Source organism: Ptychodera flava, chromosome 9, assembly GCF_041260155.1.
Source record: "Ptychodera flava strain L36383 chromosome 9, AS_Pfla_20210202, whole genome shotgun sequence".
NCBI lineage: Eukaryota > Metazoa > Hemichordata > Enteropneusta > Ptychoderidae > Ptychodera > Ptychodera flava.
Window position 1 is genome coordinate 41,464,370 of NC_091936.1, and position 22,462 is coordinate 41,486,831.

The 22,462-nt window shown below is 40.1% G+C and overlaps 1 protein-coding gene across 1 annotated transcript; it reads right to left on the reverse strand.

Annotated features, from left to right (window-relative positions):
• Positions 1 to 218: 218 nt before the first annotated feature.
• LOC139141029 (uncharacterized) lies at positions 219 to 22,027 on the reverse strand. Its single transcript, XM_070710594.1, has 5 exons — positions 21,523 to 22,027; positions 13,418 to 13,548; positions 7,223 to 7,335; positions 5,114 to 5,326; positions 219 to 2,514 (listed from the first exon to the last, which is right to left on the reverse strand). The coding sequence occupies exons 1-5, from the start codon at positions 21,750 to 21,752 to the stop codon at positions 2,236 to 2,238; spliced, it is 966 nt and encodes a 321-aa protein (XP_070566695.1). The 5' UTR covers positions 21,753 to 22,027; the 3' UTR covers positions 219 to 2,235.
• Positions 22,028 to 22,462: the final 435 nt, after the last annotated feature.

A 22,462-nucleotide genomic window follows, 5' to 3' on the forward strand; every position in this document is an offset into this window, starting at 1 on the left:
AAGACAAAATCTTCGGAGAAAAATGTTCACTAGCGATTTGTGCGTAATGATAAAAATAGCCGACACGAATGCTGGTAATACCAACTCTTTACGTGTATTCAACTAATGCCAAATGGAAAATAGATTACAGGAGAAAATGTCACGGGGGATGCAGTTACCAGCAAACAATGGGGACAGAAATGGAATGTAAATATACAGCTGATTACGTGACGCAGGAAGGTATTTTCAACATCCGCTTTATTTCATAAAAATGTTCATTTATAAACAAATATATGGATAATATTAATATATATTCAGGAACCTAGCACAGTCATTACATGATAAAAAGCTTATGACTTTTATAAATATGTACAATGCCATTTAATATCGGTTGATGAAATTCTAAACCATGATTCCAATGATAGTTTATTGTACATCTAGAAAATATTCAAATTGACAGAGAAAGTCTTAATTAAAATGTCACGAAGAACGCATCGACGCATTAGTAATTAATCACGTGGCCATGAAACGTACGTGTTGTTAATTTCTGATAATGTGCGTTTCACAGTAATGGCGATATCAGTTGAGTTTTGGAATATTAACACTGGCAGCTATTATAGACAGAAACTCAGCTCAGTACAAACTTTGAATACGCACGGGGCTTCAACTCCGCACAACATCTGACTTAAAGGGAAAAAATCTCGCAAAAAGTTCGAGTCTAAATACCGCACAAGGGTCTTTTTCTAAATACTAAATACAGGAGATGTCAATCTTGTGGTCTAGGCAGTAATTTATTGACCAGGTCATTTTGATTTCCGGGGGCGAAAGCCTCCATGAGGGCGCCAAGTTTAGAGACGGAATGTTCGCGTCATGAAATTTTGAAAAACTTCTGTCGTCATATATGGAAAAATTGTCAATGGAGATATATTTACTCGTTTCGGTCAAGTCAATCACAATGTTAAACTTTACGACTTTTTTCCCACAAAATCATAATACTTCATTAACCTTAGTTGGAAAATGTCACCTGGAAATTCAAAGGTTACGGGTTCCATTTCCCGTCTAAGCTCCATCTTTCAGTCGATTTCAATAAATCTAAAATAGAAGTAATTGTTTTTTCTTTGTTGTACTAGTTTATATTGGATTCAGAATGTGTACGTGAGAGACACTGCTTCGTATAATTAGAGGATTGTCCCGTTTAGCTTGTCTCCTCTAGGCTTCTCCTTTATGACCTTCCTAGAACTTGAATAAACATACATTAAACCAGCAACTATAAGGTGTCAATACAAAATCATTTTCACGATATAAAAGGTCGAGAAAGTTGTCATTCGATTTAATATTTTATGTAGCAATTAAAGGGAAAGAAATCGGCGTCTTTTGGGTTTGTCAATGGTATGCCATAGTGTTTTCCTTTGACAGGTATGAATTCTGACAAAGACGAAAAGCTTATGACTTGTTTAAAAAATTATGACAAAATGCGCATGCTCAGACTCAGTCTTGAGTGAGGACCGTTTCCATCGTTAATGGCCGTTTCGGCTAGTGGAATGGTGTCCGTAAAAAGAGATGTCTCTCTACCGAATCCATAAAATGCAATAATGAAACATTAAATTGTACGACGCTACAAAACGCAAGTCTGACACCGACGCACGGTTTACCTTGCGGTAGTTCTTCACAGAACCAGGCGTGTACCAGGTGTTACCGTGGTAACACAGGTTTTCGTTCGGTCCCTCTGGGACTCGATTGACCTCCTAAAAAATGTCTGCAAGGTCTAGTATCTTAGTGAAAAATGATACAAAGCACACAACCACTGCACAGACAACATGATGCCGTTACCATACCAACGATGTTCAAGTTCGATAGGGAAACAAAACCTACAACAAAACGACGACATCTTGACTAGATTTCATTGTACGTTCAAGAAATGACAGAATTACTAGTCATTTTTATTTGTGCGTGGACGTAAGAGAATTGTACCTCATTCACACAAGGAGTGTCGTTGTACGGTGAAACGGAGCGACATTTTCACAGAGTGACTCCAAGGTAACGCATAAATGTTCAACGCTAATGCAATTATACCGCATGACGTCAACAGTTCGTACGCTCCCATCGACGTTTTATCGGTCTCTACTCAGATGATGTCATCGACGTCAGTGTCGCCGGGAACCGGAAACGACAATTCAATAAATATACCGTCAAAGTTGACAGAACGGTTGTGTAATGCGGTTCACTTTCCTTTCATCAGTCACATCACATGTCTTTCTACAAAATACGCATAATTTTATCCTTCTGGTGGACCGACAACTCGCTGTTCTTTCCGGATACGGAGTGCGTCCACCGTTTAACTCGCTGTCTGACAGTAGCCATCTTTGAATCTCTGTTTCCGAGAACGCTACTGCTGATTGTCGAGTCGTTATCTTCTGTGGCCAGCTCCTCTTCAATGTGGTTCTTCAGCATGCCTGCCTCTATCTCGCCCGATATTAACCCCGTGTTAAGCTTCACGCTGTAGCTGACGTCTCGGCAGGACAGCTTACGGTAGATCTGTTGATGAGTCAGAGAAAAGTGCATTTACGGATGTAATTGAAGATTTGTGTTTTCTTGATTGCATGTATTGTTTTGTAATGACGACCATTGACAGAAAATTGAAAGAACGGGAAATGGGTGGAGAGAGAGTTGAGAAAAACAGAGTACTGGAAAGAAAGATAATGACAGACGTCAGTTTATGAGAGAGAGAGAGCGAGAGAGAGAGTTTGGAGAGAGAGAGACAGACAGACAGACAGAGACAGAGGTGTTGAAAGACAGACAGAGAGGGGGCGGGTCTCGGATCGTAAACATCAAAGAGGAAAAGAGGACACTTATGTTCCCGCAACTTGTTAGTTCGACCTGTATTACAAACTAAATGCTAACAATGACGTCATCATCATATTTATGATCCGGCTGCAAGATGAGGAGGAGAGATGGTTTTTGTTCTTAATCGTATCTCAGACCTCTATCTTGCACTGAGAAATACAGAGGGAACACAAAGTTAATTGTTATCCACAATAGTGTACGTCATAGAATGGAAGAGTGGATGAACACTTGCTGAAAGAGTGAAAATACCACATGAAAATAGCAATACGTCATTACTATAAAGTCTGCGACATGGTGGGCAGGCACAACAGCAAGGCGAGTCCCTATACTTTGATCATAATTAGCGTCGATGCAATGTCGATTCAACTGAAAAGCTTCATCTATTCCTCTTTGAAAAGTGAAATTCTAATTCAGTCTGATGAGTTCAGATTTGTTGACCCTTGAACCGAGGTGATAGGTTACAAGGGTTTCAAGAACCGACACACCCTTACCATCTCTATGACTACACTTCAGTAACGTTCACATCAATATCGTCTTTGAGTTGAAAACAAAACTCCTTTGAAATATCCTATTGATCGCGTACCTCCCTATCTTATAACTCGTCCGGGTTATTTTATCAGTTTTCAATGTTTTCATTTTATTGTAGTTTCGTTTCTTTGCGTTCTGTCATTTTTAAAGAATAAATGTCCCATCATGCAACACAACGAAGCACTCGCTGCGCCGTGTCACCGGTATCCGAAAGGAGTTACAGGCGGTAGGAAATGCCTACCTTGTTCATGTTGACCTCCTTTTTGCGCACTTGACAGACCTTGTAATCTCCATGGAAACAATTGACATTTCTTATCGTGACATTTCGAATACTAGGAAATCCAAGGCAACATTTCTGAGAGAAAAGGACGCCCGTGGCGAGTCAGTTGATATCGTCGCCAAACTGTCTGACCAAAATGAGGACGGGGAATTGCAGGAAATAATGGTAATTTAAGCAAGAAGTTTTTGCCAAAAAGCACGCCTTATTCAACTTGCCTGTTTAATTTACGCGGGGACTTAACAAAGAGGCCCACTCAGATTGTTCGCATGCGCACAAGAATGCTCCCCAGAGCTACCGAGGCATGCGCGATATTTAAACTTTTCACTTGAAACGTGCTTACTTATGGTAAATTTGAAACTTTACAAAATGGAATAGGAGGGGAAATTGGAAGCCACGCCGTTATCTTGAAAATCAGAAGTCTGAATTGCCAAAATTAAGCAATGTTTTTAAACTCCAAATTGCATGGCCGTTGTAATGATTTCCTGATTTACCTATCTGGAAGATAAATTATTGAAAAGATTTTCTCGGAAACGAGATGATGACGACCGAACGTAATATATTTTCGTTTAATAGAGCTGGTTCTGTCAGCTGGGACCACGATCTTATTACCATTTCTCCTTATTGCCACTACATTCGTTTTCTTTCCCTTCTGCCCGCGGTCATTAAGGTGTCATTGGCCCATTGCTTGCTGAGACACATGTGTAATAAAGAAACTCAAACGCGATTACATCTATACCTTCGAGGTGACAAGATTTGCAGATGTGGCATCGAGCGCCATCGGCACAATGTGGAAACCGCCCACTACTGCATCGCGCCATTTTATTTGAAGCACTTTGACCAACAAAGGGCTTTCATTGTGCTTTGTGTTACTCTGTACTGTGCATCTAGAGAGGGTTTGGAAGTGGGAAGTGATCGTATACATAGTTGATGATAGTGGGGCAGACAGAGAAGTCCAAGCCGCCGGATAAAAATCACCATACAAGATTAGATGACAGAAAACTTTACTGGGCCCCGCTCCTCGGGCCCCTTCTCTTTCCGATGGTGCTATTAATTTGCACCAGCTGATTGGACATAAAGTTTATACCGTTAAGCAGGGAGCTTTCGCGATTTGCGGGCTTTGTTTATGCAAAGGCGGTCGTTAATAAAATGCCGCACTGTAAAGATGAAACTGCCGATGTTACTCTCTAAATACTTATGAGTTTGCATATTAAGGAGCGCCATAGCAGTCTTGGTGATTTCTCTCCTTGGCAAACGTCTCATTTTAATGTTTTTGTCCTTATTCCAAACCAGGTTAAAGGATACCACATATATGTACCTTCTTCCATTGTTTACTACTACATTGTGTTATACTTCTTCACCTATGTAATAACTCCTCATTGATGAGACATAAAAATTATATACTCCTCATTGGTGAGATATAAAGATTATATAAATGTGCGTAATTGTTCCTTATTTATGAGAAAATTAAAGAAAAATACCTACCATATAACAAGGAAACGAAAACAGGCATAATGGCGAACATATGACCCACAGTGGACAAGTCTGATCCTTGAATTTGAAGATCGTTGAATATTTTCGACAGTTTGAGATAGAGATTTTCCCCAAGCCGCACCGACAATCTTCCAGTCTGTCATCTTCCTCTTGTATTTGGATTTTGCTGCGCAGGTACGCTGAAATCGAGGCCCGGAAATCAAACTGCGCACGACAAGGAAAAAAAGGCGGGAAAGAGAGATTTAATCGAAAAGAAGTTCGAGGAGAGAAACCAAATGAGTATAAATGAGATGATTCAATGTAAACCCAGTATTCTCTCGGGACAAGCTTTGCCAGAACACTGCTTAACGGAAAATAAAGAGGGGGGCTCTTCTGGAAAATAATTCATGAGTGAAAAGCATTTAAATCGCTCGATTATGCAAATACCAGTTCCACTGGGGATAGTGTTGGTGATTTGCCACCGGACTTCAGTCAGCGCAGGAACAATCCGACAATCTCGACTCTCAATGCATGATTGTTTACAAAATGCAGAGCGTTTTTATTCCCTTCACAATTCATATTATTTTGCTGACTAGGTAGAAAGCGCCTCGAGGACACATTTTCGGACTCTCAAATTTTTACAATACTTCTCTGATCTACCCTTGCGTGAGCTCATTTTAAAGGTTATCGGGTAAACAAAGGTTTCACTACCTCAATTTTTAGGAACCCGAAAATTCCATTTTCCCATGGAGTTAACGTATAGGGCAGGGGTGGCGGCCATTTTGAATTTCAAATATCGGTAAGGTAATTTGTATCTCTGTTACAAAAATTAGCACGGTGCCCTGATTTATGCAAGAGAATAGTTAATATTCCAAGGTAACCTTGAGCAAAATTTTAACTCTTTCACTATCGAGGCGCGTATGACCTTGAAGGAAAACTAGGATCTACAAATGACAGTAGAGACACCGAGGAGTGCTCTTCATTTCGTGGTGATCAAGAGGATGGCTGTGAAAGTGACGTGTTGACATCTGTTTTCAGAAATACATTTTGCTGTGAATTGTTGAAAATGTCTACTCTATACAATTTGTCTTCTCTAGACCCTTCAGATGAGCGAAAAATCTCTCTTTCTTCCGACCCATCCCATTAGAATCATTTCTGACCGCCAAAGGCAGATATGATTTCAAAATGGGGGTCAAGTTATAGTCAAACGGATAGAAGTCAGGTTGAAAATTTCACCTCATTAGCGTGCTTGAGTGAAAGAAAGAAATGCATTTGCAAACAGGGAACTGTTTGTCAGAACAAGTTTCATTCGATGAAATCTTCGATTCGAAACGAGCCCTTCAGATAGTAATATTAGATCAACTTATTTGCGTATGGGTTAACAATTAACAGTAACTTTTCATATTGTTTTGTGAGCTCAGTGACACGCGCTTTCCTTCTCATTGTAAGCATGGCTGCCTTTGCGAAAGCCAAGTCAGCCATTTCGATATTCAGCGCAAACGTGACTTGGCGTACATTCTAGGGCCTTGCAAAAACACCCCGCCACGCCGCTGGTATGGTTGCGTGCTGCCTACGCAGCCAAAATGTTCTCCCGGGAAAATATTCTTTGCAATTTCTGACATTACTCGCACATGATTACTATTCCCACAGGCGATCTGAAATTCTCGATTCTTTCCCGATAATCGGCAATTCGATTGTCTGAAATTCGTTACTCGGGGTTACCCGTCTCTGAGCTGAAGGTTGTGTGAAAATTGAGTGAAAATTTTACACGGACAGGTAGGCTAAATTTAATTTTATTTTTTCGAACTAAAATCAATTTAAGGGGCACCATCATGATGGCCATAGGCCGGTAGTGACTGATTGTTACAGGTTTTAGTCACGTTAGTTCCATTTATCAACCATATTAATTGTTCTACCTTCAAACAAAAAGTTAGACTGCCTTGATTAGTATGCATCCGTATAGCTGATGAGGGATTTCAGGACGGACTTGAATTCATTTCAAGTTTAGTCTTACAAGAGAAAACAAATTTTAAACATCGAGTTTTCCACGACACCTTAACATTTTGCACACAGAAAAAAAGCAACAAATAATTTTACAGCTTATCTGCGAGTTTTACTGACCTCCAGGTAAAATTTCTTGTTCTCTCTCATCAACTTTTTGGCTTCCTCCAGTCCAAGTTTGAGCTCACGTCTAACGGACGGGTGTTGAGAGTTGACATACAATAAGGCGTCCCCTGTTGAATAAATAAGAATCACAGTGATTGTAAGGCAAAGTGTAATAAAAACGGATCTTTGAAACATCCGACAGAGTCTATCATTTCTTTGTTTAAGTTTGCTATTAATTCCTTAACTTTTTCATATTATCTGCAGCGTGTTGCCTTTCAACTTCACGCACGCGCAGATTGAGGTTGCTATCAGACGACATGACGTCAAATATGCCATCCATATTTCGCATGCTCATGGTCTTTCACTGTGTTGGCACCGCGCTATGCTATGGCAACAATTCAGAAGATGGAAATACTATACTATCCTAAAACATCGTATCACCCAGTAATTGTGATCTGTTTCTTTAATACGGGTGAACCTAAGTTTTATTTCAAGTAGCTTCAACCTTGGCAACTGTAGGTTTTCTGTTTCTTGTTTGGCAATATTATTTCAGGATTTAAGAATTCTCTCAGTTACTGTTTTCAAGAATTCTTATTGCTACAGTACAGTTAATTTCCCCAAAATCTCAGCTTAAATACACGAACGCTATACTTTTAATTACCTGAAACACGCTCGATCAGCCAGAATTACACACCGACATGGAGGAATTTTAATTAATTTTGGTCAATTATTGCTTTAAGAAATTGAGTGAATTCTCATTTGAGATCTTTTTCTCAACGTATTTACATCAAGCCCTCCCACAAACCAGCTGTTACCGGTTTTTAACCTTGTCATAATGTCATCGATACAAATGGCGCCGCTTTAACACTGATCCGTTCGGGAAGCATTTGATTAAATATCTTGAATTACAGGACACCGAAAACGTTCAAATATGAATAAAATCCACCTCTACACTATTAATTTGATCATACATTTTCCAAACCCACGGGCGTAGAGTTCGTTGGCACACTGTACACCCGCCTCCACATGTGGCAATAACCTCAAATTAAGACAACCACAGCGTGTTGGCAAAGAACTTTTCAACTGAATACGCATGGGCAGAGTCCTGTCCCACAGAGCGGAGTCATTCTCAGATATTCAGCTAATATTTGTGTGTGAGTGTGTGTGTGTGTGTTTTGTGTGTGTGTTTTGTGTGGAGGTAGAAAGCCACATAATCGGCGTTTCAAACCTCAAAAATTTCACTTTAAACGTACCACACATAAACTGTGTGAAGTATCTTCATTACTCAATGGATACTCGACAATAGTGTTTCTACTGGTATTTTATTGATGTTACTCATCGGTAGTTTAAGCCCCTCTTTCGGCACAAACCGACTGATTGTGATGGTATCTGATGACCTTGAGGGTCACTAACGAAACAGGGCAATACCGTAATAAATGCAAATAATGCAGTCTTTCGATGAAAAAAGTTCTATATGGTGAATGGTTAGGCACTGCTCATATTTACCAAAACCAACGCGCCACTACGCGTCTGGAAAACTGCACAAACGCAGATTTCATTTTTTAAATTTCTTTCGATTATTCGTGCCCATTTAATCAGCTCTGGGAGAGGTCTAGTCAAAGTGCCGCGGGCATCGGCAAATGAAGAGGACTTTTTGAAATAGACGCCAAGAGATGACGTCATTCAGCCACGTTTCCATATCTTAACGAAGACAATTCGATGCTGTTCAGTACTGTGGTTTTATGTTTTACTAGTATATTCAGGGCATTCGTCGGAATTAGACTAACTTTGGGAATTGGAAAGAGAAATCTAACGTGGATAGGAAACAAAATTGCAAAGCTCGTCTTCCAATTAGATCAGGGTATTTTGCTTGTCGTCGTAGCAACGTGTTCCAACTGTCGCCGATGGCTCATTCCCACTCAAACGATATCAATTTTATTGCTACGAGTAATTTTGCAAAGGTCTGGGCCCTTGAGCAAATTTCATCTGTACAGATTCGGATGGTTTGGTAGCGGCGTTTTACAGTTCACAACACATTAATCTGACGCCTGTATCCAAGTGATAAAACCTATTGCAAAGCGTAACATCGTAGGCGTCTCTTGCTGTTTCCTTAACACATAGACGATGGCAAGGGCAAAAGCATGTTACATGACGCCCTGATAATACTCGGTTTCCCAAGACGGGGATTCTACGGATTAATCTAGGCTTGTCGTCGAACGTAAAACAATTTCATTTGTTCGCACGCGGCAATATTTTCCTGTTAGAATATGCTCTTATTTCCAAGCAGAGAGTAGGCAGCGCAGACGTGCTGCACTCGGCTCAGAAAGCGTGCTTAATGGGCTGGGTTGTGGGTGTTGATAGCACTAAAGGTATTGAGCATTTAGCCCGCGAAAAAAGAGACTCTACAATCCTCGATAACTATCACTTGACAGTCTGTTTCCTTGGCGACAGGAAACATGTACTTGCCTCCTGTCGAAGATGTCCTATACACTCATTGCGAAAGTTGCTTGCGAGTGACACAGTTTAATCTCTCTCCTCCCTCCTCTCTCTCTCTCTCTCTCTCTCTCTCTCTCTCTCTCTCTCTCTCTCTCTCTCTCTCTCTCTCTCTCTCTCTCTCAGGTCGTGTTTGGATCAAGGAAATTTATAAAATGGGGGTGGGGGTGTCAACGAGCTGCTCTGCGCATGTCAGTAACGTGAACGAGATATTCGAAAAGCCTGGTTCCGTGTTTCACAAAACCCAAGCAACAACAAAAACAGTTTAACAATAAATACACCTGAACTATTCACTGTTTGACTAGATGGAGTAGGCTGATAGGTCAGAATATGACAATAGATCATGATTGCGAGAAACCATCGACTGAATCCGAAGATAAATGCCCGGTGTTGTAGAGCAGTTCATCTCTTCCTTTATGTTGTCAAAGCAACTTATGCCAACTCCGATGACCAATGATCGTTTGGTTTTTAAATTCTTCTCCTAAAAAATAACTCTCGGTGTAGATAATCGGAAAAATTTAATCAACGTGACTAAATGCATGTTTGGTGCGGTTGTCATCTATCATTATTTATATGTCCAGCACATGAATGTATTCAAAACACTTCTTTCTCAGATCTTTCCCTTGCCCTTGACACTGAAATTGCCAGTATGGATGTTTAAGAACTGTAATTATGTGGATTAATGGTACAAAATACTGGCTAAAAAGGTTGGTGTAATCTTAGTTCTCATATATGCTAGCCGCGTCGAATCCTAAGGAGCAATTCTTTCTGACTTCAACTTCCTACTTTTCTATTTTTAGTTTCCAGCTGTTAATATTAGTCAAGATGAGTCCCTGAAATCAAAATTAGTTTATATTTATTCCCTTTTTTCATCCAGTCGAAAACATTGACGTGGATCTGAATGGAAGTTCCAAGAGCGGCTATCACGTGATGTGCGCCAGTTTTCTCAGTTTTTTCGTAAGCTGCCGCAATGCCTGCCGGTCATTCTGACCGAGGAAAAACTGCATTCCATCAAAGCTGACTGCAAGCCTTCAGGTCATACTAGGAGCTGGAGATTCACTTCTTTTTAAAGAAGATCCCTTCGAGGCCAGTGTTTCCGGTGACCACTTTATACATCAAGCCTTATATGCAATCATATCTGCGATCGCTATATTGATGGAGTGTTTTCGTCACACTCCTTACCTACAAATCTATGCCTACGATTTACAATCCGTTAGTCTTGCAGGCTGCATCTTCAATGATATTAAGTCAATTTTATTCCTCAGCAGTAAGGCACGATCTTATACTTTTATTGATTCGCCCCGCAAAATCGATAGCTTAAAAATCCAATTTAATTGTATCTACGTTTCAATTGCGCGCGACTTACTCTCCAGCCTGCCCCGGTGGCGTGACCCTTTCAGTCGGGTCGCTAACGTAGCATGACTAATAGACTTGAAACAACGTCCAACTACTTCAGTTCAACGAACGTGTAACTACACACTTCATTCGTAATTTAAGTGCTGATCCGATCGATATTTTCTTTAGGAAGTATTCCGCCCTGTTAGCCTCTGTCTTTGAAAGCGTATACCTATGACATCCGTGCGTGCCCTGAAGATAACGGATTATCAAACGAAGGAAGGTATTAGTGTGGGGTTGGCGACCGGTGCCTTGTGTGATAAAATGTTGAATCTGTTGTTGCTGCTCTCTGTGCTAATGATCAGATTTTTTTGATTATATTATTAATTTGATAAATGTTGTTTTCCTGTCACTATAGTTATCATCATAATCACCACCACCACCACCACCACCATTTTATCATCATCATTATCATCATCATCGCCGTCGTCGTCGTCATCATTACAATAATCATCATAATTATACAGGAGACTTGGGTTCGGCTGTTTGGTGACCAGAGACTTCAGGATAATTCAGACGATGGTTCAGGTAGCTTCCAAGACATTGAAAAATACCATGACAACTGCAGTCGTTAAATCAAATCTTACAGTGTTTTAGGATGAATAAGATAACTTCGCAGACGATGGCCATAATTCCCTAGCAACCGACAACCTGCAGGTGATTTGCACAAATCAAGGTCCTTGAACATTCCGTCTATGTGGAGTCAGCACAAGTTGGTGACCGTAGAAAACTGACAGAGATAGGTTGGATTGAGAACGTAGGGTAATGCCTTTATGTTCGCTGATTTTCCTTTAATATATTCCATACTTTACCCATTTGATAATTTATCAGTCGTGCAAGCAAGATATGTCAAACACTGTTGCTTGGTTTCACGACACAGCCTATTGTCCTGGCTGGTACGCGCCAACGCCGCCAACTCAACCAAAGCTAATCTTAAACCCTAGAACAGCAATTTTACAGTCTCCCTGTCGTTGGCGCTTGCGTACATCCGATACAAGTCTCGGTGGTTTTTGTTCTGGCTTCTTATTGAAAGGGCCTCCGGGAAGTTGCAGTACACCTGTCGACTTTCTGCAGCAAAGGCGAAAGGTCTGGTGTCCATGGCTATTAATTTTAATCCCACCGATGACAGGGTAGTATTACATCATCGATAGACAACTTTGAATTGTGTTAATACACATGGCATTAATAGACAGAGAAAGACTTAATGATGAAGAGTGTATGTTATTGTAAACGAAGTCCTTGCGGTCCATTTGAGCACTTACTTTAAAAATCGCCCTGTAGCGAGCGAAGCTCTATTATTAGGTTTCATGACTGGCAAGTTGCACAATGCCATGTTTCGTCTCTTTGGCACATATAATATATATATATATATATATATATATATATATATATATATATATATATATATATATTACTGCCAAAGACACGCAACATATATATGTATATATATATATGTATAGAGAGAGAGAGAGAGAGAAAGAGAGAGAGAGAGAGAGAGAGAGAGGGAGAGAGAGAGAGAGAGATGACGACTGCAAGAATGCCACTAACACCCACATTGTCCAAAACGACTTAAACACTTCTTACAGATAATAACATGATACGTTTGGCGATACGTTTTGCGACGACTATAATATCCTCTAGACGTTTCATAATGTCCCCCGTGTGTGAAAAATTCTATTTGATGTAAACCTCAAATACCGTGGTCCAGCTACTGAAAATGTTCGACCTTGTACTATTGCCGAAATGAGCTCTCTGCGCAGTCTCATTCGACGGGAATAACCCAAACTACTTAGCAGCTGAGAGTTAAATTTCACAAAATGTCGCTTTAAATTATATTACTAAAAACGATTCTTGTCGCAACATAATTTTTATTCAAATGTTCCTGAGTGTATCAAGCACCAAATACCAATTTATCACCACTAGGACTAATAGCTGGGCGGATATTTTAGAAAGACGAAATTCAAATTTGCAGCGTCATGTTTCAGAGAAGCAAGATGAAGACGTGGTTGAAATATTTATGTGCCACTCCGCTGATTTTGGCCGACGGATCTGCTAGTCTACTGCCTAAGAACGTTTCAAATTATCTACAGTCTGAAAGGCTATTAATTTTTGTGCTCAGTGATTTGTAGTAGTTATCTGACCTCAGAATCTGTACATTAGCTTTGTTGTTACATCCACACATACAGATATGTACAAACATATAGTATTACATACATACATACATACATACATACATACATACATACATACATACATACATACATACATACATACATGCATACATACATACATATGCTGTGATTAATAAGTGACATTACAAACCTTCAGCGGTGTAAACTCTAGCAGGAAAACACACCTCGACTTTCTCCCATTTGAAATCTATGATGAACGGTTTGCTGAGTAATTTCTGTGTCAGTTCTTCTAAATCTTCAGGTGTGCGCACCTTGAACTTCCTGTAAAGTTAAAAAAGGACAGTGATACCATTATAAACAAAGATGCTGGTATCCATTGTAAGCGTAGGTACTCCATCTAACATATCGGCTGGTTGTGAGAATACGCTAGAGCGATGCTTTCTTTGCTAAAGTGTTCAATGCCTTCGATTTGATTTGATGACTTCTGTATTTCGTGGTCGAGTCAACCACTGGACTGCGAGAGCATTCTGCTCACCCGCCATGCACCCTACAGATATTATGCCACGACAGTGTCTCGTTAGACGAGTAAAGAAGCCAATGAGAGATCATGAAAATGTGACTTGCTTTTACGATGAAAAGCATAGAAAGTGTCCGTACACGAATGACAAACACTTTACAGGCGATAACTAAAGATCTGGCCTTCCACACATTGCGAATTTGATTTTATAAACATTTGATAATTTTTGAGAGTGTATGTTTTATAGTTCTTTATTTCCCTTGCTAAAACACGGTCGGCAGGGTGAGTTTTTCTTTCAATATTCCGTGATAGCTTTCAAGGTTTGCAGCCGACAAAGACATTTGCGTGAGAGCTGATCATACGCTGTAGCACGCAATACTTTTCATTTGGCGGGAAGCGCAATTTCCGTTGCGTTACAAGGAGGACAAATTCATTCTGAAAGTTTTTTTTACCTGCAAACTGCCTGACTAGAAATAAATAATAGCTTGCTGATTGGAAAGCGGCGAGTCTCAGTTTCAATGAATCCCTGATATTATTGAAATTTTTCCAACACGCTGAAGTTAACCTTACCGAGTGGAACATGAGTGACAAGTATCTCAGCAGGCAGAGAGGTGGAACAAATCAAATATTCCAATAGAATATTTCTTTGATTGTAAGGGTTAATTTACACTGAGTGTTTAATCGATACAAAGTCTGCCAAATGTCCTTGCTTTTTTAATTACTGTTTTGTTTGCTAGCTCTTTTCAATGTTTAGTTGTCTTGATATGACAAAGAGAGAGAGAGAGAGAGAGAGAGAGAGAGAGAGAGAGAGAGAGAGAGAGAGAGAGAGAGAGAGAGAGAGAGAGAGAGAGAGAGAGAGAGAGAGAGAGAGAGAGAGAGAGGCAGGCTATAGTTGCTGTCTGTGTTTTGGGGGAGATGAATTACTAACGAATTCCAGGAACTAGATATTCCATCCGGTCAGCTAATAGATCTAGCAATACTACAGCGATTATGAACGTTCCTGGAGCCGATACAAAAGACCCCACGTCACGGTACCATTTTAATTGGAAGCTCAATTGTTCTTTTAGTTACGTCATCTTTTAGGCCGCATGTCCGTCGACTTGTTTTGTTGTAAAACAACAATTTTTGAAAAAACAACGACAAAAACAATACCATGAATTTCATTTCAATTTTAATTCCAGCAGATACAGAGAGAGAGAGAGAGAGAGAGAGAGAGAGAGAGAGAGAGAGAGAGAGAGAGAGAGAGAGAGAGAGAGAAAATGCTATAAGTGTTTAAAACCGCTGAAATTTGAGAATATAACATTACCATCTCGGGGTGTATCCGGGGCGAATTTCAAACAAGAAGTTAATTCCTTAATAATGCACATAAAATGTTTATTTGATAGAATAATACACGGCAGCGAAAACGGTTGGTGTGCATGCTTAACTGTGACACAAGGCACGAAGACAACTTGAGTCAAAGTTTAGAACCCACACTTGTGTTTATCAATCACGTTTTCCATCCACTAACACGTCCATCACGGGTATTGAATATCAATGGTCCTTCTTCGTTGGTACCAGATAATGAAGATTTAGTTTAACGACTGTCAAGTCTGAATTTCACTCCTTTCACGGTTGTAGTTTTTGGTTTTTTAGTTTAAATAGTGACGTCAATTATTGTCGTGCGGACATAGCGACGATATATCATGGCGGTGTAGTCGGAACGGGGTATGAAAAGTTTGATAATTCTTAAAAGAATCATGCGATTTGAATTTCTAATAACTTGACTATCCAGTAAGTTAATAACTTTTCATGTTGGAAATTTGATTCTTCCTACCAAATTAGTTGAACTTCAGTTTTTAAAATGCCACATGAAACCCCATAAAACACATCGCCCTGTCCCTCACTGATCGTGCACAAGTTATCTGAATCATGTCTTGGCAATTAATCATAAAACGGGTGGCTCTCTATAATTAGCAACAACTTTTAGAATCCATTAGTTCCTTTAACAACTGCACGATTGCTGCAGCAACATCTGCCGCATATAGATTCAATCGTGGCGTCTAATGGATTGCCTCGTCCGGTCCATTTATAAAATATTGTTGCGAACACCGCGGAAGAAGGAAAAGTCTTGGATGAATCGTCCTGTGGGATATACTACCATTGGTCAACACATTCTCGGCTTTCTTGTACGACATTCGCGCGGGAAAGTTTAAAATTTTACCAAATTCATGGCAGCAAGTTGTGTCGAAATGACTGTTATAGTAGAAGTATCAATGGAGTGGAGAAACGCTTGCAGTTTCTCCATCGAAATTATATTGAGTCAGAAAAAGATGTGACTTCGACAAGAATGGTTGACGTTACGCCCTACATTGACATACGAAGGTTCCATTAAGATATATCCGAAGTGGAAGGGTCAAAACTACGATTTTGGTGACTAAATCAAATATGAGCAATGCATGATGGTATATCATTGACAATGACATAAATTCCTAAAATTTATATCAATATAGAGAGTATATTCACTATCAATCACATTATAGGGTGGCAGTTCAGCGCCATCAAACACCCGATGACGAGACTGAATCCTGGAAAAAACTTCACTGTGGTCCCTCCACACGGGACTGTGGGTTTACCTGTTCTGCACATGTGACATGCTGAAAGTGCTTCATCTTTTCGCTTTGCCATAACTTTCACCGTTAAAAAACTGAACAGAAGGATTTTATTCTGGTAGTTATTTTTATTTTCCTGAACATTTACATTTGTTATATCATTCAGCCTTCCAGCAGTAGGATTTACTATATAAAGGGTTATGACTCAGTTGTTTTGAAAACAATTAAGTTGCGTACTTTCGAACTTAAGGTCAAGTTAATTATGGAAGACAACATAATATCACTACTGTGACCGCAAACGTCACCACTATTATCCAAATTTATGGTTACAGCTGCGGAAAGATAAGCGGGATTTAGTGTCAACCTACATTTATGGACAGATGCCTTCGTCGCGCGTCATTCTTGCTCGCCTCTGTAACGTATCTATATACGGTAACCATAGATGACGGTTTTGCAAGGCAAATTTTCGAGAGGCTTTGTTTTAGCAACGTAGAGATTTTGACGTTGTCCATTGACCTTTTACGTGTCTTTTACTTATTTTATTTTCCTGTTTGATGTATGGTGGGACAGTGATAGCGGTGTTCGACACCTGTTTGTCTCTACCATTCACCAGCTGCTTTTATAGATTTGATATTCTACAGTTTAACTGTTGTGGTGTTTTATATTTTCTGTATAGTTGATGTTTTGTCCCTTTTCCCTTCTCCATGTGAAATTAATGTATGCCAGTACAGAAGTATAATAAAAATAAAATAAATATATGAATCTCACTCTCTTCGGACTAATCTATTCCCCCAGTTGCCAGTTGAACAAATATCTAATGAATTTTCCCATCCACGCCCTCGCTGGTCAACATTGCCCGCCCGGTCATCTCTGGATATCTCCGCTGTTGATATGTGTAAAATGTACCCGCCCGCGCTCACTCTCAGAAATTGTTCGTGAACACAGTTTCTCGGACAGCTTTGTCAGCCCCTTTTCGTCTATTACGTCACGTCACAAACATCTGTATTTGTTGACAACATCCACGGTCCCTTCGGACCTGCGTCATCCAACCCAGGGGAGACGTTAAACCGACTGAAAACAGACCCCCCCCCCCCAATAGTAAAGGAAATGTATTATTGTGTCAGGTAGCGAGTGGGGTATGAAGTCCGTACGTTGTTAAAGACACAGTTACTCCATAGTAGAGTAATCATGTTCATGACAATTTCAATAGGATGGTTTTTACGCTGCCATTGTTGTCGAAATACTTGGTAATGACCCCTTATGAAGCTGTTGACTCGCCATAGTGTCGCCTCTACGCTTCAAGATCAGTTACAAAAGTTTCGCCTGTCGATATCCCTGCCCGTCCTCTCTCCCTTCCCTGACGCTACAACCACGGTCCCTCCACACAATCATGTTCGCTATAGACAATCAGGTAGCAGCGGCTCAGTTGCCAAACGACCCACATTTCGTGAACCCGTTGGGCAAACCCTTTGCGTCACTTTGTTGATTCTCACTTGACAGACTCCAGGATGTACATGGTGTCATGGAGGTAGGAAGAGACTCCATGATGGTATAGAGAGGTGGCAACTACAAACAGTATAGGTGTATCCACCTCCTCCACTGTCTATGCGGTAACAAAGGGAAGGACGTGAATATTTGTCAGCTGTATATGTCACTGCAGGATGAATATCAAGATCTGCACTACTCTCATTTTGGCGCGGATTAACGGATTAAATTACGTTCTGATGGTGAACGGAGGTTCACGCCGTCGCTCTCACCCATGCACACACGAAATAATACGCAATAGCGAGGTACAACGCCCGCACGAATATCACGTACAACACGACACATGAAATAATTAAAAGCTTTTTCAGTATTTTGAGAGCAGAGCCAATGGCTAAACGACCCTGGAATATCTTCCCATCGGAATAGTTACTACGTCCAGGGATAGTGAAAAAGCAAGTGAAAAGCACCTTCAAAATTGCGAAATTTTGACATTGGTATCAAAATTGCATGACGCTTGCGTAGTATATCATCGCTGTCCACGTAGCAACTACAATTTAGCATCAAGATATGATCATAACGACTGGCTAGGTTATTACTGCTACCCTGTTCAGTAGTTTTCGCCGGTTACCGTTTTCCAAATGACACCTGTAATACTCCAGGGCATTTGGCTCATCAAAAATAACTACCTATTAACCGGGTACGACGATCACTACATTAGCATCGGCAGTCAGCACCAATCTCTACGATCCGTGATTTTTTGTCAAATCCGTTCATGCTGGCACGACAAAGCTGTAGAAAGACAGTAAGCACCAATCGCAATGAGTGTAGGTGAAATAAACATATAACAATCGACTATTATTCCCATTACTGAATCCATGGGGTTATAACAGCCATAGAAAATGGTGTTTGTTTCCGTTAACATGCCCCCGGGAAAGACGGTAGGTCAGCCGGGAAGTTTGTTTTTTATTTTATATTTTTATTTAGGTGTAACCCACCAAACAACGACAAATTAGGCAAAATCATTTGAGATCGTTGAAGATGTCGGAGATCAGTGGGTTTATAAAGTGTGTGTCAGCTTTAACGGAAACGCACACAATATTTTCACTTAGCCTACACAATCTCAGGGCTTAGACTCCATTAGTTTCCAAACTGAATCTTGAAAGAAGGTTCAGTTCTTAGAACCTTTCATTGATCAAACAAACTCAAGCTTTCGGTATGTTAATCAGTTAATTCAATCCCTTGCTTCTGTGTCGCTAAATTAGATTTCCCATGTTTTTCTTATTAGCACTCAAATCTGAAAAGAAATATGCTTACTCCCTCTATCGCCACATAAACTATTTGCATACGATACTGTAGTATGATGAAATTTCACCTTTCTCTCGGCTTATAATTTTTCTCATCTTTCAATGCACATAATCAGATCACTGAGTGCGACGATATCAATGTCAAAACCACATCTCGCAAAAGGAAGTATTCATTAAAATCTTGAAGTGCAAGATATGGGTGATTAATTGAAAAAAAAATAGATTTCACCATAAATATTTATATTTCTTTGAACGCACATTTGATGTTCAATTATTTTCTCTATTCAAACCAAACTGTCACAAATTATCGCACCGGGTAAAAAATCGACTAAGCCTAGTATTAGACGGTTTCCATGATACAAACCAGATAAGGGCTTCAATTTTTCGTCGCTTTATTTCTAAAGGACAAGCTTAGAGATGCCATCGCCAAAGATGTATACAGCGTCTCTCGTGTCTTGGTGTGCCTTGGTGTTAGTGTCGGTTGCGATGTTGTGTATGTCTGCCAAAGCATCGTCATGTCTTCTAAATGTCGAAGCATTCTGTTTTAAACAATACCTTACAGACGTGGCTATCGATTCAAGATCAGCGAAATTATCACATCACAAATATCAAAAAGCTCTTCAGATCACGCGAGCCACCATTTCGTTATCACAATTAGTGATTCATAACTGACCACTTTCGAAAAACATTACAACATGTCTTATTTTACAATGATCGCTGTCAAGGTTAACATAATTATGTTCTTTTCGTCAATAACGTTCGCAAAGTCTTGAAGAAATGAGTTACTGCCGTTTAATTATAAATATTATTATTACAACAATAACGACAACAAAATAATAATAATTATTATTATTATTATCATCATCATCATCGTCGTCATCATCATCATCACTGTTGTTGTTACTATAGGCCTAATGATAATTATCTTCCTGTCGTTATATTTTCAACTAAATCACCCTGAATTCTTCGTTCGAACGAGCAAGATCCTAGAGTAGAGAGAAACATCCCGGACTGATGTCAGTTTTCATGATTTTCGCCCAAGGCCACTGATTTGTGTTTGTCAATTTCTGAAAGCGGACACATAGTTCCATTGACTGTAACTGTGGGATTTCCCATTTATTTGTGTTCTGTCTGTGAAATCTTTCTTGTTAAACTCTTAAAAATTTTAGTGCCTTTGTCAAACATGTTATATATTTAAATACAGTCTGTATAAATGTGTGTAAAGTCCACACTATATTTTAGTCCGGACAGGAATTCATTTAGTAAACAACAAAACCGCATATTGTTCACATTTTGTTATGTTGAGAAGGCTAATAATAATTTATATTGGAACATATACATAAGGAGAAGGAGAATACAGAAATACCTTTTATTTACAGAACAGAAACCATGAAAAATATTATCAAAATTACACTCAATGTCCCATGAAAAAACCTTGTCGAGCAGTCGTGCAAAAATAGATACGTATGCATTAACGAAACCAGAACTCATTTTCTGTTATTTACATTTCATCAAAAGCTATCAGGAAAACGCTATAAAATGAAAGGTTATGCGAACCCCATGGGACATGCAAATAACTGTGTAAGTCCAGGGCCCACCGAAACTATGACACTTGTACTTTGTTCATCTGAGGAGTGAGCGTATTTTAATACAAAACCCGCTGGTAACCGTAGAGACAGCGAGACTAACCCAGGTGTACAATGTTTCGAGCAAGATTTTCAGATTGTGACGTGATAGTTTGCAAAATAAATAAACCAAACAAACCAGACGGTACGGTACGTCTGTCACCATTATTCTGATCGGAGTGACATACTTCTCTGAGTGGACTTCATACCCTGTGAAAGTCACCCAACCCATACAAGGATATTATTTATACCGCGGCAGAAGTATAAATCAGCAATAGGAGATAGGGCAAGTACGTTGGTCACTGCGGGCCTAGAAAAATATGCATGTGTCTGTAAATGGAGTTCGCTGAATCAAAGAGATAACGCATGGAAGTAAAGAATTGGGACGGACAGTTGAAAGCACGACAATGAAGTATACATTTCACACAAACTATATCATATTTCTATTACAAGCTCAAGAGAGGTTTTATTCCCCTGCATAATTCCGTTTGCACTATTGCGTGGAGCCCTGTCGGCTGACAACCATCGAAAGTGGTCCATATTGAAACTATATATGGGCTAGAGTCAAGTCAGGGAGTCGAGTAGATCATGTATACTGTCGTGATCGTTCGCTGAAATGCTTTCAACGTCTGGTCAAAGTTGTGCTGTGAAATGCAACTAAAATGTCCCAGCGCAAATACACCTACAATACGCTGGAATCCGCGCACAAACGCCGGGAACACACAAAACTGTGTAGACATAGAGCTATTGTGAATGATGATACGGTCACTTACCCTTTTGAAGCCGACGCAAATTTTTTCTGGTAGTATTCTGACCGTAAAAACATGTTGACATCATCGATCTGTCTGCTGTCTATCAGCTGTGGTACTGGCAGTAGTGTCTGATTTTCTTCCTTGTTTTCACACAGACAAGCACTGACGGTGTCGTTTGTCGGAGTCGCCGACGTCTTTCTCCAGCCATCGCGCAGCGAGTCCGACAGTATGCCGAGTGGAACGTCTTCCATCACGGTGAAAGTGCGTTCCGTCAGCGTTCGGTAGCGAGAGAGATGCAGTGCTGTGCGGCTGTTATCAGTAGCACGGTGCGGTGGCGCGGCGGCGTCGTTTCTCTTGCGATGTTGACACTCTATTGAGTCATCAGCGGCGGGCAACTCCTGGCTTGTTGAGCACTGTTTACCTTTTGGAAGCCGCGTGAGGTGTGTAATTGATTATCACCCATACCCGTTCACAAAGAAAAGCATAGCATATCATTAGCGGGACTGCCGCATATCCACGAAGGAATAGCGATTTCCGGCTTATTATCATCCACAACCAATGAAAGACTCGAATCACTTCATCCACGTGACCATATTATTATCATCGCAGAGCCCCCACCCGTCTGCTCATCGACCTATCATGCCTATGAGGGCGTCTATGACGTCACACTGACGTTAGGAAATTTATGATGCGTGGAGAAAGTGCTTTGAGGCTATTCACTTGCAGGCCTTGCAGCCGGCCGAATCTGTACGAGCAACTCATTTCATAGATTTGGTGAAATAATCATATGATCACCGACCTTAAATTATCAAATATCTGAGTTTCAACCATAGACTCCTAACCAACCATAGTCCTTCATTTTTCAAACGAAAAATAGTTGATTTTAAAGAATCCAGTAATGTGCAGAAATAAAGGCCAATAAACAAAGCTGTACGATTTTTTAAAAAGAAATTCAAACCCA

Bases quoted from the DNA above. Each gene is read 5' to 3' on its own strand.
- LOC139141029 (XM_070710594.1), bottom strand. From the start codon at position 21,752: ATGGAAGACGTTCCACTCGGCATACTGTCGGACTCGCTGCGCGATGGC. The intron at 7,336-13,417 runs GTTTGTAATGTC...TTTATTCAACAG, and splicing joins TAGAGTTTACACCGCTGAAG to GGGACGCCTTATTGTATGTC. The intron at 5,327-7,222 runs GTCAGTAAAACT...TGTCGTGCGCAG, and splicing joins ACAAGAAATTTTACCTGGAG to TTTGATTTCCGGGCCTCGAT.